The sequence below is a fragment of the Hippopotamus amphibius genome, chromosome 5 (genome assembly GCF_030028045.1).
Source record: "Hippopotamus amphibius kiboko isolate mHipAmp2 chromosome 5, mHipAmp2.hap2, whole genome shotgun sequence".
In the NCBI taxonomy this organism is placed as follows: domain Eukaryota; kingdom Metazoa; phylum Chordata; class Mammalia; order Artiodactyla; family Hippopotamidae; genus Hippopotamus; species Hippopotamus amphibius.
The window spans coordinates 68,838,846-68,865,447 of record NC_080190.1 but is presented as its reverse complement, the minus strand read 5'-3'; the positions used below and the strand labels follow the sequence as shown (position 1 = coordinate 68,865,447).

General features: G+C 36.4%; 2 protein-coding genes across 2 annotated transcripts in view; one reads left to right on the top strand and one right to left on the bottom strand.

Moving 5' to 3' along the window:
* The window catches only part of CTNNA3 (catenin alpha 3), a 1,725,716-nt gene that overhangs the window by 920,596 nt on the left and 778,518 nt on the right, over positions 1-26,602 (bottom strand). The gene's annotated exons all lie outside the window — the stretch shown is intronic.
* The window catches only part of LRRTM3 (leucine rich repeat transmembrane neuronal 3), a 171,162-nt gene continuing 151,381 nt past the window's right edge, over positions 6,822-26,602 (top strand). Inside the window, exons 1-2 of the mRNA XM_057735010.1 lie at positions 6,822-6,894; positions 9,278-10,809. Coding sequence (XP_057590993.1) covers positions 6,822-6,894; positions 9,278-10,809 — 1,605 coding nt within the window. The remainder of the gene's footprint in view (positions 6,895-9,277; positions 10,810-26,602) is intronic.

Sequence of the window (26,602 nt, the reverse complement as noted above, 5' to 3'; positions counted from 1 at the left end):
TTTATTTTTTTTTAAAATTTCAATAGGGTTGGTTTTGGGGGTTTTTGTATGTTTATTTGTTTGTTTTCAATAAATTTATTTATTTGTGTGTTTGCTGTGTTGGGTCTTTGTTGCTGCACATGGGGTTTCTTTTATCTGTGGTGAGTGAGGGCTACTCTTCATTGTGGTATGCGGGCTCCTTACTGCCGTGGCTTCTCTTGTTGCAGAGCATGCATGGGCTCTAGGTGCGTGGGCTTCAGTAGTTGCGGCACATGGGATCAATAGTTGTGGCTCACGAGTTCTAGAGCACAGGCTCAATAGTTGTGGTGCACAGGCTTAGTTGCTCCACAGCATGTGGGATGTTCCTGGAGCAGGGATCGAACCCATGTCCCCTGCATTGGCAGGTGGATTCTTAACCACTGCACCACCTAGGAAGTCCCAGTCCATTTTAAATATTCATTTTAAAGATAAAGTTGAGATGATGGAGATTTAGGAACTCTTCTCATCAAAGAAGGCAAGACAAAGTATCTCAGAAATCCATTATAAACAATATAAAACTTTTCATTGAAGTAGTTCTTTGTGAGTTAATGATGTCAGTATAGTCAATATTCAATACTAAATAACATGCAACACCAGTAAATACAGTAAAGTTGATATTATTAAAATAACAGCCAACACAGGCTTATTATGTGCCACATACTATCCTAAGTACTTTAGAGATATTAAGATGACTTAATTCTCAAACCCTCTATGAAATGGAATTTTGTTATAATGCCCATTTTGTAGAAAAGAAAACTAATATATAGAAAAGATAAGTCACCTAGTCAAGGTTACAGAGCTGGTAAAGTGAAGCCAGGATTTGAACATAGGTGTAAAAATTCATTCCTCTTAATCACTAGACTAAGCTTCCTTCTTTAGTTTTTATAACACTGTTAGAAGACTCATACCAAAGAAGTTTACATAAACCTATTATAGAAATCAAGAATTTTATTTTATTACAGCTTCCCTGCCACAATGACTTAATCAGGCTAATTTTCATTTGACTCTTTTTTTTTTTTTTAGCTCTTCATTGGAATATAATTGCTTTATACTCTTGTACCAGCCTTTGAGGTACACCAAAGTGAATCAGCTGTATTTATACATATATCTCCATAACCCTTCCCTTCCGCAACTCCCTCCTGCTCTCCCTGTCCTAGCCCTCTAAGGCATCACTCATCATCGAGTTCATCTCCCTTTGTTGTACAGCAACTTCCCACTAGCTATGTATTTTACAGTTAGTAATGTATCTATGTCTATGCTACTCTCTCACTTCTTCCCAGCCTCCCCTTCACCCCCCACCCCCCCAAGCCTGTGTCCTCCAGTCCATTCTCCACATCTACATCCTTATTCTTGCCCTGTCACTGGGTTTATCAGTACCATTTTTTTTTTTTTTTAAGATTCCATATATATGTGTTAGCATACAGTATTTGTTTTTCTCGTTCTGGCTTACTTCACTCTGTGTGACAGACTCTAAGATCTATCCACCTCATTACATATAGCTCAATTTCATTCCTTTTTATGGTTGAGTAATAGTCCATTGTATATATGTGCCACATCTTCTTTATCCATTCATCCATTGTTGGGCATTTAGCTTGCTTCCATGTCCTGGCTATTGTAAATAGTCCTGCAACGAACATTATGGTACATGTTTCTTTTTGGATTATGGTTTTCTCAGGGTATATATCCAGTAGTGGGATTGCTGGGTCATATGGTATTTCTATTTTTAGTTTTTTAAGGAACCTCCAAACTCTTTTCCATAGTGGCTATACCAACTAACATTCCCACCAACAGTGCAGGAGAGTTCCCTTTTCTCCACACCTTCTCCAACATTTATTGTTTCTAGATTTTTTGATCATGGCCATTCTGACTGGTGTGAGGTGATACCTCATTGAGGCTTTGACATGCATTTCTCTAATAATTAGTGATGTTGAGCATCTTTTCATGTGTTTGTTGGCCTTCTGTTTGTCTTCTTTGGAGAAATGTCTATTTAGGTCTTCTGCCCATTTGTGGATTGGGCTATTTGCTTTTTTGGTATTAAGCTGCATGAGCTGCTTGTATATTTTGGAGATTAATCCTTTGTCTCTTGCTTCCTTGGCAAGTATTTTCTCCCATTCTGAGGGTTGTCTTCTTGTCTTGTTTATGGTTTCTTTCGTTGTGCAAAAGCTTTTAAGTTTCATTAGGTCCCATTTGTTTATTCTTGATTTTATTTCCATTATTCTAGGAGGTGGGTCAAAAAGGATCTTGCTTTGATTGATGTCATGGAGTGTTCTGCCTATGTTTTCCTCGAGGAGTTTTATAGTGTCTGGTCTTATATTTAGGTCTTTAATCCATTTTGAGTTTATTTTTGTATATGGTGTTAGGAATTGTCCTGATTTCATTTTTTTATATGTAGCTGTCCAATTTCCCCAGCACCACTTATCAAAGAGGCTTTTTTCCATTGTATATTCTTGCCTCCTTTGTCAAAGATAAGCTGCCCGTATGTGATTGGGCTTACCTTTGAGTTCTCTATTCTGTTCCATTGATCTTCCTTTCTATTTTTTTGTGCCTGTACCATACTGTCTTGATCACTGTGGCCTTGTAGTATAGTTTGAAGTCAGGAAGCCTAATTCCACTAACTTCATCTTTCCTTCTCCAGATTGCTTTGGCTATTCAGGGTCTTTTGCATTTCCATACAAATTGTAAGATTTCTTGCTCCAGTTCTGTGAAAAATGCCAGTGGTAATTTGATCAAGATTGCATTGAATCTGTAGACTGCTTTGGGTAGGATAGTCATTTTCACAATGTTGATTCTTCCATTCCAAGAACATGGTATGTCTCTCTATCTGTTTGTATCATCTTTGATTTCTTTCATCAGTGTCTTCTAGTTTTCTGCATACAGGTCTCTTGCCTCCTTAGGCACATTTATTCCTAGGTATTTTATTCTTTTTGTTGCAGTGGTAAATGGGAGAGTTTCCTTAATTTCTCTTCCTGCTGTTTCATTGTTAGTGTATAGGAATGCAAGAGATTTCTGTGCATTAATTTTGTATCCTGCTACTTTACTAAACTCATCAATGAGTGCTAGCAGTTTTCTGGTAGAGTCTGTAGGGTTTTCTATGTATAATATCATGTCATCTGCAAAGAGTGACAATTTAACTTCTTCTTTTCCAATTTGGATTCCTTTTATTTCATTTTCTTCTCTGATTGCTGTGGCTAAAACTTCCAAAACTATGTTGAATAATAATGGTGAGAATGGGCACCCTTGTCTTGTTCCTGTTCTTAGAGGGAATGCTTTCAGTTTTTCACCACTGAGATCGATGTTGGCTTTTGGTTTCTCATATATGGCTTTTGTTATGTTGAGGTAATTTCCTTCTATGCCCATTTTCTGGAGAGTTTTTATCATAAATGGATGTTGAACTTTGTCAAAAGCTTTTCCTGTATCTATTGAGATGATCATATGGTTTTTATCCTTCAATTTGTTGATATGATGTATCATGTTCATTGATTTGCATATATTGAAGAATCCTTGCATCCCAGGGATTAACCCCACTTGATCATGGTGTATGATCTTTTTAATGTGATGTTGGATTCTGTGAGCTAGTATTCTGTTGAGGATTTTTGCGTCCATATTCATCAGTGATATTGGCCTGTAATTTTCTTTTCTTGTGACATCTTTGTCTGGTTTTGGTATCAGGGTGATGGTGGCCTCGTAGAATGAGTTTGGGAGTGTTCCTCCTTCTGCTATATTTTGGAAGAGTTTGAGAAGGATAGGTGTTAGCTCTTCTCTAATTGTTTGATAGAATTCGCCTGTGAAGCCACCTAGCCCTGGGCTTTTGTTTGTTGGGAGATTTTTAATCACAGTTTCAATTTCCGTACTTGTGATTGGTCTGTTCATATTTTCTGTTTCTTCCTGGTTCAGTCTTGGAAGATTGTACTTTTCTAAGAATTTATCCATTTCTTCTAGGTTATCCAATTTATTGGCATATAGTTGTTTGTAGTAGTGTCTCATGATCTTTTGTATTTCTGCAGTGCCAGTTGTTACTTCTCCTTTTTCATTTCTAATTCTGTTCATTTGATTTGCATCTTCTCCCTTTTTTTCCTGATAAGTCTGGCTAATGGTTTATGAATCTTGTTGATCTTCTCAAAGAACCAGCTTTTAGTTTCATTGATCTTTGCTATGGTTTCCTTCATTTCTTTTCCATTTATTTCTGATCTGATTTTTATTTCTTTCCTTCTGCTCACTTTGGTTTTTTTTTTCTTCTTTCTCTAATTGTTTTAGGTGTAAGGTTAGGTTGTTTATTCGAGATTTTTCTTTTTCTTGAGGTAGGACTGTATTGCTATAAACTTCCCTCTTAGAACTGCTTTTGCTGTGTCCCATAGGTTTTGGGTTCTTGTGTTTTCATTGTCATTTGTTTCTAGATTTTTTTGATTTCCTCTTTGATTTCTTTAGTGATTTCTTGGTTGTTTAATAGCATATTGTTTGGCCTTCATGTGTTTGTATTTTTTACAGTTTTTTCCTGTAATTGATATTTAGTCTCATGGCGTTATGGTCAAAGAAGATGTTTGGTATGATGTCAATTTTCTTGAATTTACCAAGGCTTGATTTGTGACCCAAGATGTGATCTATCCTGGAGAATGTTCTGTGTGCACTTAAGAAGAAAGTGTATTCTGTAATTTTTGGATGGAATGTCCTATAAATATCAATTAATTCGAGACGGTCTAATACGTCATTTAAAGCTTGTGTGTCCTTATTTATTTTCTGTTTGGATGATCTGTCCATTGATGTAAGTGGGGTGTTAAAGTCTCCTACTATTATTGTGTTACTTTCAATTTCCCCTTTTGTGGCTGTTAGCATTTGCCTTATGTATTGAGATGCTCCTATGCTGGGTGCATGGATATTTACAATTGTTATATGTTCTTCTTGGATTGATCCCTTGATCATTATGTAGTGTCCTTCCTTGTCTCTTTTAATAGTCTTTAAGGTCTAATGTGTCTGATATGAGTATTGCTACTCCAGCTTTCTTTTGACTTCCATCTGCATGGAATATCTTTTTCCATCCCTTTACTTTCAGTCTATATGTATCCCCTGGTCTGAAGTGGGTTTCTTGTAGGCAGCATATAGAAGGGTCTTGTTTTTGTATCCATTCAGCCAGTCTGTGTCTTTTGGTTGGAGCATTTAATCCATTTACATTTAAGGTGATTATTGACATGCATGTTCCAATTACCATTTTCTTAATTGTTTTGGGTTTGTTTTTGTAGGTCTTTTCCTTCTCTTGTGTTTCCTACTTAGAAAAGCTCCTTTAGCAATTGTTGTAATGCTGGTTTGGTGGTGCTGAATTCTCTTAACTTTTGCTTGTCTGGAAAGCTTTTGATTTCTTTTTCGAATCTGAATGAGATTCTTGCTGGGTAGAGTATCCTTGGCTGTAGGTTTTTCTCTTTCAGGACTTTCAGTATATCCTGCCATTCCCTTCTGGCCTGCAGAGTTTCTGCAGAAAGGTCAGCTGTTATCCTTAAGGGTTTTCCCTTATATGTTATTTGTTGCTTTTCTCTTGTTGCTTTTAATATTTTTTCTTTGTGTTTAGTTTTTGTTAGTTTGATTAATATGTGCCTTGGTGTATTTCTCCTTGGGTTTATTCTGTATGGGACTCTCTGTGCTTCTTGGACTTGATTAATTATTTTCTTTCCCATATTGAGGAAGTTTTCCACTATAACCTCTTCAAATATTTTCTCAGACCCTTTCTTTTTTAATTCTTCTTCTGGGATGCCTATGATTAGAATATTGGTGCACTTAATGTTGTCACCAAGGTCTCTGAGACCACCTTTCATTCTTTTTATTCTTTTTTCCCTTTCCTGCTCTGTGGCAGTTATTTCCCCCATTCTATCTTCCAACTCACTTATTCATTCTTCTGCCTCAGTTATTCTGCTGTTTATACCATCTATAGTATTTTTAATTTAGGTTATTTTGTTGTCCATTACTGTTTGTTTGCTCTTTAGTTCTTCTGAGTCCTTATTAACTGTTTCTTGTATTTTCTATATTTTCTTATTGAGATTTTGGATCATCTTTACTATCATTACTCTGAATTCTTTTTCAGGCAATTTTCCTATTTCCTCTTCATTTATTTGGTCTTGTGGGGGTTTTATTCCTGCTCCTTTGCCTTTATGGTGTTTCTCTGTTTTCTCATTTTGTCTGACTTAAAGGATTTGCTGTCTCCTTTCCCTATGCTGCCTAGTAGTAATTCCTCTTGTTTCTGCCCTCTGACTGCTGTCGTGGGGTTTGTCCAGTGTCTTGAATAGGTTTCCTGCTGGGGGGTCTGGTGTCTGCTTTCCTGTGTGTGGCTCTGTGTCTTTTCTCTCTGATGAGCAGGGCCATGTCAGGTAGTGTATTTTAGGGTATCTGTGATGTAGTCTGTGTGCTGATGGGTGGTTTGTGTTCCTGTCTTGTTCATAATTTGGTATGAGGTATCCAGCACTGGCAGTTGCAGACAGTCGTATGAAGCTGAGTCTTAGACTCTGATACAGTGCTCTGTGAGAATTCTCTGTAGTTAATCTTCCCTGTGTCTGAGGACTCCCTAGTAGTCTAGCATCCTGGATTCAGTGCTCCCTCCGCAGAGCCTCCTACTTGACTTCTGTTGGAGTAGTCCAGATTTCAGAGGTTGCTTGTCCATGTGGAGGTCAGGCTTCTGATAACATTAACATCTGGAAAACAGCCATCAATCCGCAACGCTTGTCCGGGATCTCCACCACGGGGCCAGGGACAGTGCGGGGGCTGCTGGGCTCTGGGGGCTGTGGGCACCGAGGCATTCATGGTGCTGCAGAGCTGAACGCCCAATGGCGGTGGCGCTGCTTGGCCTGGCTGTGCTCCAGCCCCTTCGCCCTGAAACACTCTCAGGTCACCCAGTTGGTTGATAGAGGAATAAGGAATAAAATCAGTTCTTCTGATTCCTACTCAGAGAATTCTCCAAAATTTGTAGATAAGAACATCAACTTCCTTCTCTCTGCATTCTTCAGCGCTCAGTTTTGAAGTCCAAACTAAGGTAAAAACCTTGGAGAGTTTTTCTGTGTACTGCAATCACAGAAGTAAAAAGTCTAGGACTTCCAGGAACCAAATATGTAAATATAAATTCAAAACGAGTACTGTTACATTTGTTAGTATATAGAGAGCTTCAGTTTGGCCTCGTAATTTAGAATTAGCAGTCCTTGTTATAATATTCAATATGCAGTTGTAACTGATAGAAAGATTGACTTTGGGTAATGCCAAAGAGTGCCAGATAATTCTTAAATTTTTTACTAAGAGTCTACCTCTATCCCCATAATCTCCTTTGGTGTCTTCAATTGAATCTAAACAATCACTAAGGACTTCTCCAGGTCTTGTTTTCATTTGTTGTGAGGACAGGTCGAAGCAGACATCCCAGTGCTCCCAAAGCGCTTGACTCATTGTAAAGCGAAGATAACAGTGTTGTTGAAGCAGGTTCATCTAGCGGTTAGAGGTGCAAGCATAAGAGAGCTTTGGTTCTGAATCTCAGTTCTGCCACTTCCTTGCTGTATGACCTTGAGCAAGTTACCTTTCCAAGTCTGTTTCCTCATCTTTAAAATGAAGGTTATAGTGGGACCTACATCATAATATTGTTTACAGATAGAATAATATAGCCCATTTAAAGCACTTAGAGAGTTCTCAATAAATATTTTTAGTGTAATAAACAGCAGAAGCATCAATAAACTGAATCAAAATGATCTCTTGATTCTTGTACTCACACTAAACAGGGTTTATTTCTCTTCTAATTAAAAAAAAAATAAAACGACAGCAACCAAAACAACAAACCAAGTCATAGCCATTAAACCAATTATGTCTTTTGTGGGAAAACCAGAAAGGTTATTGGACATATTAGTCTCTATGTCATTAGTTATCCTCTGTATTTCAGAATGTATGTGTTCTAGCATCCTGAGACACCTTGTATAATATAATCACTGTGACTCCAAGAGGTCAAATGGGCAGGCAGTTTATGCTTCTCTGTGAAAAGCTCAATAATTCATTTTATAAATTTCAGTTCAAAGCCTACGTTGAGGTTAAGGAAAATTGACATTCAGTCTGTGAACTTAATGTCAAGCTCCAGAAAAACTCTAGGCAGCACATGTTTAGCGATTAAGTGGATGCAGACAATAAAGACGTTGCTAAATTGTAAAACAAGACTTGGAAATTACAGAAAATGTTGCTAGTTATTGATAACGGTGACCATTCAGTTCCTATTGAGCCACCCAAAAGAATCACTCACTTTCCAGCAGAGAGCCTGCTCATTTGCAAGATAAAAGAGAGACATTTCTGCACATGCCCATAATGTTCTTCACCACTGGGGGCAGCTTTACATAAGACTGCATTCACTGAAACCAAAGCAACAGTCAGAGCAGCTTTCAGAATGACAGCCTGCAGAAGTGAGCTGAGCGTGTGCGCGGTACGGGGCTCTCCTGCCTTCTGGGCTCCAACACAGCTCTGTGGCTGAACTGGGTGCTCACCACCAGAAATGCTGGGCTATGGAATACAGATGTGGCAGCTCAGGTAGCCTCATGTTGCCTGGAGGAATACATCTTGCTTTCCGATAAGAAGAAATTGTAGAAGCCAGTTTTTTTTTTTTTTTACTCCCCCTCCCCCCTAAAAAAACTGTAAAGATGCAAAAACGTAATATCCATGAAGATCCTATTACCTAGGAAGACTCTGATGTGTTGCTGCGAATGCGGTGTTGGGATTTATTTGTTCTTGGAGTGTTCTGCATGGCTGGCAAAGAATAATGTTCCAAAATCGGTCTATCTCCCAAGGGGTCCAATTTTTCTTCCTGGGTGTCAGCGAGCCCTGACTCACTACAGTGCAGCTGACAGGGGCTGTCATGCAAGTGGCCCCCTAAGCCAAAGCCAAGACCTAAGGACGACCTTTGAACAATACAAAGGATGGGTATGTTTTATCATTTTTCTTCTTTCCTTCTTAAAAAAACAAAAACAAAAAATCCACTAGTTTGTATATTAATTCTGCCTTAATTATTGTAGAGATTACCTTGCTTTGCTTTAAGACTATAAATTCATTTGCTTAGTGGACATGATTCCTTGTTTAACTATTAAAAAAAAACATCCTAAAGACAATTCTCTTTAAATTATAAGGAGATGATATTTGATGTTAAATGTTGTTGTCTAGATTTAAATTTCTAAAAAAGAAAACACATGCTTATTTTTGCTTGATTAAAAAATAAATGAATTCTTTTTTGGGGGGGATAACTTTTCTAAGTTGTTTTTATTTCCAGGTTTCAATGTAATTAGGCTACTGAGCGGATCAGCTGTAGCACTGGTTATAGCCCCCACTGTGTTACTGACAATGCTTTCTTCTGCCGAACGAGGATGCCCTAAGGGCTGTAGGTGTGAAGGCAAAATGGTATATTGTGAATCTCAGAAATTACAGGAGATACCCTCAAGTATATCTGCTGGTTGCTTAGGTTTGTCCCTTCGCTATAACAGCCTTCAAAAACTTAAGTATAATCAATTTAAAGGGCTCAACCAGCTCACCTGGCTGTACCTTGACCATAATCATATCAGCAATATTGATGAGAATGCTTTTAATGGAATACGCAGACTCAAAGAGTTGATTCTGAGTTCCAACAGAATCTCCTATTTTCTCAACAATACCTTCAGACCTGTGACAAATTTACGGAACTTGGACCTGTCCTATAATCAGCTGCATTCTCTAGGATCTGAACAGTTTCGGGGTTTGCGAAAGCTGCTGAGTTTACATTTACGATCTAACTCCCTGAGAACCATCCCAGTGCGAATATTCCAAGACTGCCGCAACCTGGAACTTTTGGACCTGGGGTATAACCGGATCCGAAGTTTAGCCAGGAATGTCTTTGCTGGCATGATCAGACTCAAAGAACTTCACCTGGAGCACAATCAATTTTCTAAGCTCAATCTGGCCCTTTTTCCAAGGCTGGTGAGCCTTCAGAACCTTTACTTGCAGTGGAATAAAATCAGTGTCATAGGACAGACCATGTCCTGGACCTGGAGCTCATTACAAAGGCTTGATTTATCAGGCAATGAGATCGAAGCTTTTAGTGGACCTAGTGTTTTCCAGTGTGTCCCAAATCTGCAGCGCCTCAACCTGGATTCCAACAAGCTCACATTTATTGGTCAAGAGATTCTGGATTCTTGGATATCCCTCAATGACATCAGTCTTGCCGGGAATATATGGGAATGTAGCAGAAATATTTGTTCCCTGGTAAACTGGCTGAAAAGTTTTAAAGGACTGAGGGAGAATACAATTATCTGTGCCAGTCCCAAAGAGCTGCAAGGAGTAAATGTGATCGATGCAGTGAAGAACTACAGCATCTGTGGCAAAAGTACCACGGAGAGGTTTGATCTGGCCAGGGCTCTCCCAAAGCCAACATTTAAGCCCAAGCTCCCCAGGCCAAAGCATGAGAGCAAACCCCCTTTGTCCCCTACAGTGGGAGCCACGGAGCCCAGCCCAGACACTGATGCTGACACTGAGCACATCTCTTTCCATAAAATCATCGCAGGGAGTGTGGCCCTTTTCCTGTCTGTGCTCGTCATCCTGCTGGTTATCTACGTGTCGTGGAAGCGGTACCCTGCCAGCATGAAGCAGCTGCAGCAGCGCTCCCTCATGCGAAGGCACAGGAAAAAGAAAAGACAGTCCCTAAAGCAAATGACTCCCAGCACCCAGGAATTTTATGTAGATTATAAACCCACCAACACAGAGACCAGCGAGATGCTGCTGAATGGGACGGGACCCTGCACCTATAACAAATCAGGCTCCAGGGAGTGTGAGGTATGAACCATTGTGATAAAAGCGCTCTTAAAAGCTGGGAAATAAGTGGTGCTTTATTGAACTCTGGTGACTATAAAGGGAATGTGGTGCCTCTCCCCAACCCTCTCCCTCTTACTTTCCTGGCAAGGTCCTTCCCTGTCCGTTTTAGTACATTCATAATACTGGTCATTTTCCTTTCATACATATTTAACCCATTGAAATTTACATACCACAATCAATGTGAAGCTTGAACTCTGGTTTAATATGCCTATTGTATAAGACCCTTTATTGATTCCATTAATGTCCCACTTGTTTTAAGATAAAACTTCTTTTCATAAGTTATCCCTCACATCTGTTGTTATTCTCCTTCTGGCAGGACCAAATCTATAGTTCTAGAAGGTTTGTGGTTCATTGACAAATCAAGGAAAAAGTGAATGATCCCAGATACTTGGAGCTTGAACTGGTTCCAGGAGATGACTTGATTATAGAACATTTAGGGACAGCCTTAAAACAAAGCCCGGCTTAAAAAGAAAATTGCAGGAAACTATCGAAAGATGGTGCTCTGTTAAAGCAGCACCAGGAGCAGTTTCCAGGGGTGTCTGAATTACAATAAAGCAAGCCTAGGGAAAACTGTTGAAGGGTTAAAATGCTGCAAGTAGACAACTGCAAAATGTGAGGAGACGGTGAAAACACAAAGTTTTACACTGGAAGCCTTGTCTCTGAAACCCATCTCTATAAAATCAGACTAGAGGTTTCACTGCCAATTTCTTCTAGCCTGCACATTTCCAAAGTAAGTAAGTAAGTAAGTAAGTAAATAAATAAATAAATAAATAAATAAATAAATAAATAAATAAATTAGGCAAGAGGCAGATTTCTCCACTGCTCCTCACCTTAAGGAGTCTTCAGCGATGGGGCTTGTAAATGGGAATGCAGCTTGCTAAATGCATGTGATTGGAAGCTTACCAGAATTTTTCTCTCCAGCTCTTTAAAGTACCCTAATGTAGGGAGTGGAATCAAGAGCTCTATCTGTTCTTCTGTTTGGGATTTGTCAGCCTGTCCTGTTGTTTTCCACTGTATGCCCTGCACATACACCAGTCCCCTGATGGCTGACACTTCATTCAGAGGTGTAAAGAGAACACATTCCAAGACACGCTTTCTACCACCGACAGCCTCATTGAAAAGGATAGTTTTGACAACACCTTAATAAACATATAAAATAACTTTTACAGGAAAAAGACCTACCCCATGGCAGTTGTCTTTTGCTTTTCTATTGCTGATGTTACAGCGTCCCCATATTCATCTGTATTGTGAACTCCATTCATCAGTATGATTCTGTACAGACCCTGTTGGCAATCTGCAAGCTGCATGCATTTTTTTTGTCGATGGTGAAAGTTTATTGACTGCAGCACAAATATCATAGCTTCTGTATTTAAGTAACATCGACCACAGTTCATTTAGATTTTAGAAAAATGTCTTTACTCTGTATTCTCTTTCATCCTCCAAAATGAACAATTCTATTACTGGAGCAAAAATCAGGAGCTGCAACATCGAGCCTGTTTCATTTAATTTGGCTTGTCAAGCCCTATATCTTTAACCATTACCCTGTTCTTTCAAAACAGAATCGCTGCAGCAAAAAAGAAAAAGTAAATGGCTATTTTTACCAGATGTTTATATAGTTTGGAGGCTTTTCATATGCTGAGAGGAAAAATCTAACCAAGTTACCATGAGATGTAATTGCAAAGAAGCTAGATTATAAAAATCATACTTTTATAAGCAATAAAGAAAAGAAACATCTACAGTAGATTTCTCAAGGAATTGTACTTTGATTTTGATTAAATCTTAAAATAGATACCAGTTCAGAAAAGCATCATAGCTACAACATATTTGCCCATGAATAACTGTTGGATATGCATTTATTAATGGCAAATAGTCATGGGTCCCAATTGATTAATAATGCAGATACTTCCTTACAGTACTATGAACTGAATCACTGAAACTACTGTGATGTTTTTCACTGAAGTTGTAATTTTACACTTTTCATAAAATGTCAGTAAATACATATTCCATCTAAAAAAGAAATTTTCTTGGTCAGCCTCATTTTAACCTGTACTAAAGATGATTGTATTAATTAAATGAAGTATTAAAGCAAAAAAGCCCATTTCTATTCTTTGACTTGACCTTCTGCCTCATTTGTCATGAATACCAAATAAATTTAGGCAAGGTATATTTATATTTATATTTATATTTTGAAACTTGCAAATTCTTGATGCTGTGGTAGTGCTAGTGCATATAAAATATGTTTGCTGTATTAAAAGTGTTTCTAAAATTCAAAGCCACTTGGTGTGTTAAGATTACATGAGTGACCAACATTTTGAAGGCCGGTCATTTTTTAATGCCTAACTTTACATATAAATTTAATAGTAGAGAAGAACCAAAATAAAATCCCTTAGATTGTAAAAATAATTTTGATTCAGGACATGAAATTACAGGAAAAAAAGTCTTTTCCCTCTCTTTGGGAATGAAGCTTCTCTCAGTATATAATTCTTGTGGGTTAGACAATCACAAGCTCACCACTATAAATTTAACAAAACCAACTGGTGAATGTTCTCCTGCTCAAAAGTCGTTGTCCTCACCCCCACCCCATGGCATTTTGGACCACATACCATAAATCTATTTTCATAAGTATTTAAAACTCATTGCATATTAGAAAAATATAATTGATATTTCATTTTCTATTCCAAATTTATATTAAGCGTCTGACTTCCCTCAAAGGTGACAACAGTTAAATAAACAGGCTGACCTGTTGAACTACACAAGAGAGATGTATCAATGCAGAATGGATTCAGTCTTTGAATGCTTTACAGGAGAGAGAGGAAACACAGTTTCGTCTCTGAACTGTATGGGTTTTTTCCCCCAATTTTTATGAGCCCTAGTACGCATAGTGCTACCGCAGCATGGAGTTAATAGTCCGAGGGCCAGTCTTCTAAGCAATACTTATGCAAGATATATTCCTTTTAAATGAGTTTATATTTTCCAAGGATGTTGACATTACATCTTTTCAAAAAATGTAAACCATTTCTTCCTTGATTTGGTGAGTCAACTACCTAAATAGAGAAACAGGCAATAAACTGTATTTCTGTGGAGCAGCAGTGACCTCCAGTGGCTGGTTAGACTAACCACAGCTATTCAAAGATTTTAATTTAGTTTTTTATCCTGAATCCTTACATAAATGTAGTTTCTATCCATGAATTAGATTTTGATTTTATTTTGTTCATCTCCCTTGGAAACATAGTTATAGTGTAATTTTTAAGGTATATTTTGTATACTGATGTATTTAGTAATGCCCAGAGGCCATGGAACTGAGGGCTAGAAATGTGTCCAAAAATGAAGAGCAAGTAACAATGTAACAAAAAGTAGATAAAAAATATTTTAAAGTAATTATAATCATTGACATTGGCGAAATATTCTGATATTTTCATAAAGTGAGAATATTTTCCATAGGCAGGATACTGAAATATAATGTAATTTAGGTTGGGGAAAACAAATTTCAATATTAATACTGAAAGAGCCAGCATCAGTTATTTACCAGCCAGGAGTGTCTGAGCTGTGGAGTGAGAGAGGCCTCCCCTTCCGGCTCTAGAACTCTCCAGTTTGTTGATCATGACAGTGACCTGTGCTTTGCCCCAGCGCTCTCTCCCTCCCTCCCCCTTTTCAGTCCGCTGAACACTGGTTCTATTAGGCTCTCTGACAATGATGTTACAGTCTAAGAGGTGATGATTCATAGATAATGAAATTATGCTCTCCTTCTGGGGAAGGATAATGCAGAGTCAGATTCTTAGATTTGGCAAGGATCTTTAGGATGCTGTAGGTGCGTGAAATATCTTCTCTTCCCTTGACATTTACCAAGAGGAGAACTTAAATAGTTTATTTAAAGTGTGGATTAGACTAGCAACAGAAACAAGCATTAGGCCATGAAGCCTAAGACAAAATGAGTTTCAGACATGAAAAATGAGAACTGAGCCATGAGAAATGAAAAATTCAGAAACTGTGTTGCTTCTTTTATGCCCTTTTCCCTGGATTCTCATTAGAATCTGGATCCATAGCACACCCATGGAGTTTTGCTGTACTTGTATTCTCTTAGCTACCTACATTAAAAATCAGAGGCAGCTGGAAGAAACTATGAACATGAAAAATAATATCAGTGCATTTTAATTACAAATGTTGTAAGAGAAATAGAGCTGATGAAAGCTAAATAGGTTGTATTAAGTGACTCTTGAAAACTAATAAGATAATACACAGGTCTAGAATCTAACCATAATAGCCTATAGAACTGTACCCACTTTTGCCTACTCTCAAAAATCATTGGTGATTTCTGCATAGTTGGGTAGAATACAGTAGAAATACTATAGAGAAAATCTACATAAAAAGAATTTATGATTCTTTTGATTTAAGGAAAATATCACAGCCATGTATAATAGCGTATGGGCCTTAGATTCAAATTTCTTTGACGCTTGTAAATCAAATAATCTCAGGGAAATCCCTTGGCTTTTCTGAACTTGAAGTTACCCATCTTTAAAATGGGCAAATGTTATTGACTTCACATGTTTATTGGGAGGATAAAATGTGAGCAATACTTTGTAAACTCTAAAATGGCAACTATCTATTTTTTCCAAGAGCACTTAGTGAGATAATCAGCTATGTTTACTGCTATTCTATGTTTGGCCTGGGTTAAAAAAACATTGCTAACCTCTATGTAACAGAAGCCCAAATACATTTTACATTAATATGAATTCTGAGACTTGGCAGTGAATCTATAACTTGTCTTTGACCTTTATTTTCCATAAAAACAGTTTCTTCCATCCCATGTTATCTAAGTCTAGGAGTTATTGATAATGACCACAATGTACAATAAACATAAATAGACACCAACCAGGGAACAGTGAATCAAAAGCCTATCAAACTAAATCAAAATTCTAATTGTGTCCCAAAAAAAGATCATTACAGCAAAGGTTTTCAATTAACATAGGTTACTTGCCCTGCCGCTCTTCAGTATCACTATTTTGAGCCCTTGTTGACTTCATATCTTATAAATACAACATTTATGGCAAGATGACATCATTATTGAGCAAAAAGTAATTGCTTTTAACATGTTATAGTGGGATTAGCACATATTCCAGGTATCAATTACATGACATCTACTCTGCTGTTTTTTTTTTAACCCCAGTGAAAGACTATCCAAAATTTCCTCCTAGTATAGAAAGTACTATTGACTTTCAGTTATTGCTATTGAAAACCACTGAATTTTTTAAAAGAAGCATAAAAATACAAAGTATTTTTTATTAGTAATAACCTATTCATTTATGTAAAATTAAACACTTAAGAGTACACTTTGTGGGCCTTTCATCAAAAAAATGACCAGTGTAATCAAAAATCTCTCTCTACTGGATATAGCTTTTCTTACCAAGTATTATGTAGCAGACATATTTCCAAAATTCTTATAATTTAAGTACAGATGAGTTTCTATGAAATCTCTGGAGAACACAGAGAGGATGGAGGTTTTTCAATGGAAAAAAAGCATTTTTAAATTTTATTCTGTTTTACCTTCATAGAATTATTGGTATATGTTCTTGAGTTAGGTCTCCTGAACATGTGAGGAGAATTTCAGGAATACGGAGAAAACAAAAGTATCTGGGTCACAATGTAAGACCAAGTGGAGGGAATCTATTTTACAACTGTACTTTATAATAACAGAAGCTCCATATGCAATTATAATCCACTTTATTGAAAAAAAGAGAAAAGAAAAAAGTTTCTCTCTTAACCTATCCAGCAAATGCTATAATGAAAATTGATAATTTTATTGACAATTCTTTATATCTTATTTTCAGGGACTCCCATTCCCCCTGCCCCAGGAAAAAGTTTCATTTATTCCTTTCTCCCACTCTTAAATTGTTGTTCTCTACTTCCTGTATCACACACAAAAGTCTTCCCTCATATAAATCAACACAATTGGTCATCTTACTCAAAGGAGCATCCTATCTTCAATTAAAAAATCAGACCATAAAACAAAATGTAAGTCTGGATGATACTTCCCCTTTTCCCCTACAGCTTACGAACCGCCTCTGCAGTATCTTCTGATTTGCAGTGGAAGAAAGAAGAAATATAGTTGAATTCCCAATCTGGCAAAGTATTATAGCTTACTATTTTCCTTTTTAGTTAACCAACTCCTAGAAACAAAACATAGGACTCTATGAATGGGAATACTCAACTACGTCATCAATCAAAAACACATAGCAACAATCAGAATTTTGTCTTGCAGGGACGAAATGCAAATTTGGGGGGCCTCACAAATAAAATGATAAGGCAAAGACTACATTTAGCAAAGGCAATTTCTATTAAAGCTTCATTGCACTAATGACGTCCATCCAGGGCCAGGGTGTAAAATACATTTAACCAGTGAAAAGCAAAGAACTTCAATTAAGAATAAATCCTTATTCAGCACTCTTGGGACTCAAACTTACTGATGAAGTGGGGATGAAAAGAAAATGTCTTCAGACAGTGAGGCTATAGTCTAGTGAGTTTACACTATCGAGTGGTGTTCATGGCTTCAACTGGGTAGTCCACACATGTAGCTAAAAAGTGCTTCCTGTCATTAATGTTGATCTGTTATATTCTCTGAAAGGAGGAACATGATTTTCGATGCAGCCAACCAGCATCTCACAAAAATGTTTAAAGGAAACTTGTAGGACGTACCATATTGATCTTGAAGTAATAGAGTGACTTTAAAGTCTCTGATAAACCTGTGATAACGTACAACAGTGAAAACTCTCTCAGTTTAAAAACTAACTCGGCCCCTTAGGATCAGTGTTGGCTTGTCTTTCATCAATTTATGAAAGGGATTCTGCACAATTTGTATGAAATTTTAAAGTTAAAAGGTATAAATATTTGGTGGAGTACTGCCATTTACCCTAAGAAAGGTTAAGTAACATCACTGAATTACAATTAAAATGGAATAGAGATCTGTTTAAATATGGCACAGGCCATATCATAAACATAAGTATTTTGTGTTTTCCACCAAGCTAGGCATGTTTTAGATGCTTATGAAAAAAAGAGTCCATATCCTTCCTATATGATTGTTTACATTTTATTACATATTTGTTTATGTGTTATGTATATTTTTGTGTAACGACTTATTACGTGCTAGGAATGTATGTACAGTTTTTTTTTTTAATATAAGAACAAAGGCCTTATATTGACTCTGTTCTCTGATAAGTTTCATCCATTAATCCTAAACCTTTTCCTTTCTGTATAAGACTGCCCTAAAATAATTCATACCCTACCCACACAAGGCTTCTCAAGCCAATTATACATCTCCAGCTCTCATCAGGAAACGATTTCCAGTAATTTACCATTAGGATATTCCTCTACTAGTTAAATTCGAATCTGCCAGGATAGTAATCTTCCCAGCCTGTGGCACCCACTCCAGCCTATTTTATTCTGTTAAAAGGGAGCATGCACCTAGTCCTATGGACTTGTACAGGGAGGACTAAGCAGTAAAATGTAAAAAAAATCTATGTATATTTCTTTGGGCTTCACTTTGGTTGGTTTTATGGTCTAACCCACAGAGATGTGGAGGGGCTTTATTAGCTTACACCGAAATGCAAAAGCATTAACCTAGCTATAAATTAAAAAGAAAAGGTCAAGATAGACAAAAAAATTGAGTCCAAAGCTCGTTATTTATTTCTTAATCTTAGAAATAATACTAAATAATGAACATCCTGTATTTCACTTTCCTGACATCTGTTTTAGCCTCTATGTTTACCATCATATTCTTGAATTTAAGCTTCACATTTCTTATATTTGTCCACTTCTAACACAGAGGTTTCTTTTGTTTTCTTAGTTGTTTTGTTTTGTTTTCTGCCTGCAGATCTTTTCCCAGTTCATTTGGTGTATCATGTTGCCTGCTTTTCTAGAATCCCCACTCAGCTTTTGATCCTGTCAGAAAGTCACAGGGCAATTCATCAGTTTTATGATTGAAGTGGTGGGTTTGTCTCTAGAGTGCAATCTAGTCAAGCCTGGGATGCCTGCCTTTTTTCTTTCCTGCCCCCCATTCCCATGCCCTTTCTCCACTTAGGATTATCCATACTGAAATTCCTCCAACCAGTTCCACCTAGGGCTCTCTTGGTTCCTGACTCCTTACCCAATATGTATCCCCAGATGTTCACGAGTATCATTATCCAGTCCAGGGACACGTACACTTAAATGGGGATAAAAGCCTTTTGCTAAAGGTAAGAAAGTCATATACTAAGAGCAGGGGTTATGCTTCTGAGGGCAACAGTGATTTGCAAGCACCTCTGAAATCATCCTACATAGATACCTCTATATTTTTCTCAAACATAAAGTTGGGCCTTCCCAAAGGAACCAAGGCAGGGCAAATAACCCATGTTTCATTCAGTAAACTATAGTTTGGGAAATCTGTTCAGTGAATTACCGTTATACACAGGTTTTCTCCTTAGTTTTTCTCCATGGAGAGACAATATTGTATACAAAACAGAACTTGGGCTATGGGTCCAGGATGAACCAGTTTGAATTCTGGTTCTGGGACTTAATAACTGCAGAATCTTAAGTGTTAGCTTCTTCATCTTAAAAATAAAAACGTTTAAAATAATATAATCAACACAGGGTTGTCACACAGGCAAACAATCAGCATTTCTTGAATATTTTTATGTACTTTGTTTTGGCACATTGCACTTATTTAATTTAATTATTTAATTTAATACTCATAAAGATCCTATGATGATTAAATAAGATGACTTAGATAAAATCACTTAGTATAAAGCTTGGCACATAATTGTAACCTTCTCCTTCCCTTCATTAGCTCTAATTGCTAGAAATTTCAGTGCAACAGTATGCTTTAATAGCTATATTCCACTATCTATGTTTATATGGAATAACACACAGATTCCTGGCAGACTTTCAAAAAATAGAATATTAACTGCCATAAGCTCAGGGGCATCTGGGCACATGATTAATACTAAAGAATAATGTGGTACATGTGACCAAAGTCCTAAACCTGCCATCAAAGTCTAACAACATCTCTACCTTTATTTCCACAGTTTCCCATTCTTTAACACTGGCCAGTTCTTGAAGTAGCATGTACTTTCCTACCTCTGTGCTTTTGCTCAAGCTATTTCCTTTGTGAGAAATGACTTTCCTCTTCCTTCCATGTCCTCCTGTCAATCTCTGAGTCTCCTTATAAGAGACCCAACTCAAATGCCACTCATTCTAGAAATCTGCTTAATCTTGCTTGCCCTTCCCTGTTTTCCATATTTTGTATGTCTACTGGAGACTATATCACAGGCTGCCTTATGTTAGAGTTACTCATGTGTTTTCATACCCTTTTTGAGGAAAGAGACCATTTCTTCTTTTCTTTCGTCCAATGGTGATTGGTTATAGACTTTTATTCATAGTAGATGTCTGTCGAACTGATTTTCTGTTAATTATTATAAGGTTATTGTCAACCTCATATTTATTTAAATAGCCTACATGTACATTTTTTGTTTTTATTTTATATATACTTTCTCACATACAAAGTCTTCTCATTTATCAGTAAACTGGTTTCAAAAATTATTCTCACAAAATATGGTTTTTAAGAATCATGTTCAGATTTAAATTGCTTCTATGTTGTGAATAATCATTTTTCTTTGATAGTTACCAAGGGTGTGAACAGTTTAGCTTGTATGTTAAAGTGACTAAAAGCTAAAAAAAAATTGTGAGACAAAGAAAGACTATTTAATTCAAAGAATGAATACATCTTGATTTTAGTGAAGGTTGGGAAGTCAACTTTTGTTGTAAAAGCCGTGTATTTGTGACTGCTCCTTGTCCACTGCCTCTTTGGAAAGGTCCTTTTCTCTTTAGCTTCATATCTCCTCATCCCATGCCTAGTGTCGCAAGGCTTCTATTTTAGACACATTCCAAGGCCTCTCTTCTCTTCCCAAAGTGGCTACCATACACTATCACAGAGACCAAGTCATAGGTCTTTGGCTCTCTGATTATACACATTTTCAAAGTAACTAGTCTACTGAAGGCTTCAAACACCAAATATTCAAAAGTTGACAATTAGAAATGCTCATTATCTTTTACCTCCTGAACATTGATTATGCAGAAGACACAATTGATTATAGAGGATTATAGAGACCCTGCCCTTTGCTGGGTCTCTCCTTTCCTCCCTTCTGTTCATCCTTCTACTCCTTTTCACTGAATTTCTTTTCTTTCTCTCATCACCAATAAAAATATCTTTCAATTTTTCCCTCTATCCAACTTTTATTGATAAGTCAGTCTACACTGTACTTGACTATGCACCTTCTGACTGGGTTAATAGGAAAAAATACTATTTTTTCTCTTAGAAAAGCCATAATTAAGTTGACACAGTCTAATAATTTAATTTAAAAGGGAGTCAAAAATCTATTTGTATTCAACATCTTTGTTTAGTTCTATAAATGAAGAACTATAATTTTGTAAATTGTAGTTTAATTTCGGAAATAGAAATTACATCCCCCCCAATACATTTTTAAGTCGCATGTTAATTGTGATTTGTAAAGGCAGGGCAGATATGTAGAATATCCAAGTATTCCTTTTCACGTGAGTTATCATTCAGGCTCTGCACCATGGTAATCTTTGCCATCAATGGAACAGATTCATTTTTGGAACACATATAATAAGAGAATTGAAATGAAACCTTTAGTCATAAAACTTGTAGCTATGAGGGTTTTTGAGAACCTTGCAGTCCATTTTCTTACCTTCATTTGAAACTCTAAGCTAGTTTAATTGTGTTTTTAATGATCTTCCAAGGATTGCATACCTTAGTCCCTCTCTTAGCTTTCCATTCCAGGGTTTTACTACAAACATTGCATCATTTTTTTTTTTTTTTTTACCTCTAATCTATATCTTTCTTGCTTAAGAAATACCCAGTGGTTACTTTAATTTCAAAAAGAAATTTTTTGTTTCAGTTCTTATTTAAAAGGAAGAAATATAAGAAGTAGTCAAGTTCTGGTTTTATTTTTAATCCTTAGTATTGGAATTTGCTTGATCTAGCTCAGGTAGAAGGCCCTGGGCTCTATGGCATATAGTTTGAGAAGACGAAAAACCACTGTTCTGAAATTGGCACTAATGTACTAAAGATTCAAGAAATTCTGCATAATTAACAGCTGAATGAAAGGAATTCAGTGCTTAACTAACCTATAACCAATCATATAGGCAAGAAGTTTCCAGCAGGATGTATTCAGCAGTTTTCAATACCAGGCTCACAAATTATATTTTCAGAAGTCAAATTTGCATATAACTCTTTGAACCACAACTATATCCTCAAACTCAACTCAGTTTTAACATCCTGCAGTGTGTTGTGCAGAAATAATCAATGGTTAAATTATTCCCATTTTGTTGGCTCAGCTCACAGTAGCCTACTGATTAGTTAAAAACAAACAAACAAACAAAAAAATATCTGATCTTCAATTTGTATTTCAACTGTACCCAAGTGCAGATGCTATCTCTGGTAATATAACAAAACATTTATGTTTACAAATGTTTATACGTGCTCCAATCATAGCACTCATCCTGCAGTTAACAATATTGTAGCTCGAAGTGTTGTAAAAAATGCAACTGAGTTTCCTGGAGGATCATTTTAGAGTTAATTAAACCTTCTCCACCTGTAATTTAAGAAAAAAGAAAAAGCCCAACACTCTTAAAGACCATGGTGGAAAGGCAGTTTAAGAAAGAGAAGTCCTCTGTTTATCCAGGGAGGTACTTTACAAGGCAGACAGCTACACCACAGTAGAGAGACAACATTTCCTCAGCTGATTCGGTTAATTAAAATGCACAGTTACAACAGGCTTTCTTAGAGCCTGCAGCTGAATGACCGAAGTCTCCATTTTCCTCCAGTGTCACACAGAACGTGAAGAGGCAAACATACTGCCCAAGTACAATCTGACTTACTAAAATCCAGCACTATAAACACGAAATACATTTCTCAGGCACATTTTAAAAGATGTATTATCAAGATTTATGGCACAAGGACAGAAATAATTTGCAGTTAGGCAGCACCAAGAGACTAGCCTAGGTTCCTCTCAAAGTAGTCTTAAGTAAAATTTACAAATAAATCTTAAGGGTAGAGTCCGCTTTCGATGCAGAAATCTTCAACTCTTTACTTTCAAATGTATGGAATTTGAATCTGACAAATAGCCCATCTGTTGCCAGAATTTATCAGTGATATGAAAAATCAAAGGCCACAAAAGCTATTTGTCAAATAAACTGCAGAATGCAATATCAGGCTGCAGGGCTCATTTGCAGAACTCATGATGAGCATGGGAGGAGGGGATGCTAACAGCTGCAGCTTTGACCGCACTGCCCGTGCCAGCCAGAATTTAAGCCACGTGAGCTGGGTATGGCTAAAAGAGGGAGCCAAGAAATGAAAAAAAAAAAAAAAAAAAGGAAAGAAAGAAAAAAAAGAGATTCTTATATCCAGGTTTTTATTAAATCAGTACAGTACACAGATGAATACCTGCAGAACCAGTTTAAGATAGATGTGGCCTACGGGTATTCAGATTGAAACCATTCAAGGAAGACTATGTTTATTTCCTGGTGTGGGAGAGATACTACAGCGTCTGAAGGATTTAGAGAGCTGTATGGCATCGTGTCAGTTTCCTCATCTGTAAACTAGGAACAGTGCTTCACATCTCAGGGCGATTTTGAAAATAAATTGAGATAACATGTTTGTGGGCACAGCAAGTACTCAATAAAAGTTATTCTCATCTCTCTCATAGGATGTTTTCACAATGCAATAAGTTGATATGAACGGCAAAGTGAAAGTTCCCATATTAACCATATAAATTAAGAAGTCTGCAATCTATAGAAAATGATTAAATATTCCTGGAGCTTAATTAATAAATCATTAAATCAAACCCAAACAGGGCTTACCAAAAATTTGAAAACCCTCTATTAATACCCATTAATGGAATTGTTGTATTAAGCTTTGTTCTATAACAATTTTGCTTAGCACCACAACAAAAAACTTTGATCTTAGTATTGTCTTTTTCTAATAATTCAGCATCATTTTCTTTTCATAAACATTACTTGAAGAACTGATTCCATTACCTTTCAAATATCTCTTCAAAAGTTACTCTGTCTGTATGTCTATCTTTTTTCCATTTTTCTATCCCAAACATGGACATATCACATCCCCCCAACACTGAGTACCGAAGGAATACGCTATTACTATTGTAGCAAATAAAATGGTCTATATAACCTAGCACCTAATTCATTTCTAGTGGGAAATAATTTAGGCATTTGGAAGAAAGGGACACAACATTAATATTTATGTTTTCAAAAATTCCAATTAAGTCTGTGAAATAATGGCTGAATTATTCAAACAATTTATCCAAAGAGTTATAATAAAAGATTTCAATGGTTATTTATTGAGCACCTACTATATGCAAGCATACAAGTGGATTTTCTTTTTACTCAAGGCAAATGAAACATAACAGATGGCGAAGGATATCTGATTTAGAGTCATATCAGGAAAGACATTTAATTATTTGACTGGTTTTGTAAAGTCACTGTCTTCATAAAGCACTGGGTTTTCTCTTTTCAAGAAATTTGATACATGCCCTTCACTGGAGACATGATAATAATTAGTTCTTTTTAAAGACTTTGAAAAGAGCAGAGATGAAAAGAGCTGTAAGAGTTTCTAAATGACATAAGATCTGTGAAGTGGTAGATATTTAACACAAACCTCATACAGCTGTTATATATTCATTAATTAATCAGTTAGTTAATGACTTTGAAGTGTAAAATCCTATTAGACTTTTTTTTTACACTCTAACACATATGAGAAAGAAATTACTCTGTCTGAAATTAAAAACTGACTATACCATTCTAATATATTGGATCTTTCCATGACATACCTTCATGTTCTTTCCTAGGCTGATTTTTTTTTTTCCAGACAACTCCTGAAAAGCCTATCTAGACACTGATCCCCTACCCCTTTACTGTTCAGTACTGGCATTGGCTTCCAGTTAACACTAAGCACAGAATTGAAAAATGCCCATGACAAGGCACTTTGTGTAATGATATAAGGTGTTATTTGATGATAATGGCATCAACTGTTAAACATGCTATTTAAATGCAGTTTTGTACCTCTGTATAGCAGGGGAGGGGAAAACAAACTGTTAGATAAATCTGAAAGAAAGTGAACAAAGGAAGTAGTTGAAAACCCAATAACTACCTTGCTATTTGGAAATAGTGACTAATTTCTCTCCTGATACCGGGAATTTGAGAAAGGATGGCAGAGGCACAACTAGTTTAGCAATAATCTACCCTGTTGGAGACATTTCTATAGCTTAAACAAAAATTATGGCTGACATAGAATATACACAGAGAAAGTGCATGTATTATCAATGTACAGCTCAATGGATACCGGGCACTCTTGTGTTCTCTGCAGCTAGATCAAGAAGTAGAAGATTCTCAACATAGGTTTTTACACAACATAGGTTTTTATAAAGCTTTGCTGAATGCATTGACTAAAGGTATTTTCCGTTATGTGAAGTGGACAAGAATGATAGGATATCTATAAAAAATCTAGATCAAGAACAGAATAAAAGATAAATGTATTTGTGAGAAAACATGGAGTTGAGTTTTCAAGAAAGTAGAAATGTTACTATGTGTGATACTTTGCAACTACTAGTACATTCTTATTTTCAAGGCGCTTAGAGTTCTACTTGGGAAGATTTGATTAATGCATTATTTATTTGAGAGTCATTGATTTATGGAGCTTAACCATAAGAGAAAGCACAGTTCATTTTCTTTCTAATATTTACATCTACAGGAAGAATACCATAATGACAGGGGGTGGTCTACCCTTGACTGGTAATCCACATAAGCAATCACCCAAACTGACAATACTGAAAATATTAAATAAAAATTCTGTTATTTACTCCCTTCATTGCTAGGATCCCACTATTTAAATTAAGTAAAACAATTCCCAGAAACTAAGTGTTAATCTATAAATCATACCACAAAATGGCCCAATACATATCCCAGTGAGATGTTCTCTGTGAAATGGGGAGGAGAATAGGTCAAATGTGGATCTCTTTATTCTTATATTAATTTTTAGATCAAAGAAAAAATTCCAGTTCAGATAAATTAAAATTGTGGCTTTTTTTCTTTTTTGGTAAAGCTATTTAATTATGACACTCTGGAAAAAGCATATTGCCTTGCAAAAAATACAAATTTATTATTAGAGATTTGTGACATTAGCAAAAATTACAATATATGTTGATGATAATTCTAATGGTGCCATTCAGTAATGTAACAGAATAGTCTTATTTATGTAATTTTTATTTCTTCAAATATATTTTGTCAAATCCAAAATAAATTTGTTTAGAAACTATCATTACTGAATATACCATGGTAAACATTCCCTTTAAAAATTACTAAATCCAATATAAAAATTAAGACCTATCAGGTTAAATTTTTTTTTCAGCAGTTACTACAGAATTAAACATAATTGGAGTACCACTGTTTATTTCAAATGCTCATAATGTACAAAAATGAACATCTATTTGTTTCTGTTTGGCAAATACCAGTAGGCTTGCTGGACCCTGGAAGCCTCCAACTTGACAAGGCTTGTGTGCCCAATATGCATGTAAAAGGATATCTCTCTCAAATACTCTGTGATTCTAACTAGGCGTGCAGAGAGGAATGGATACTGAAACTATGAAATGGAAAAGCATTTTACTAGATTTCTGAGTGGTTCAGAATCAGG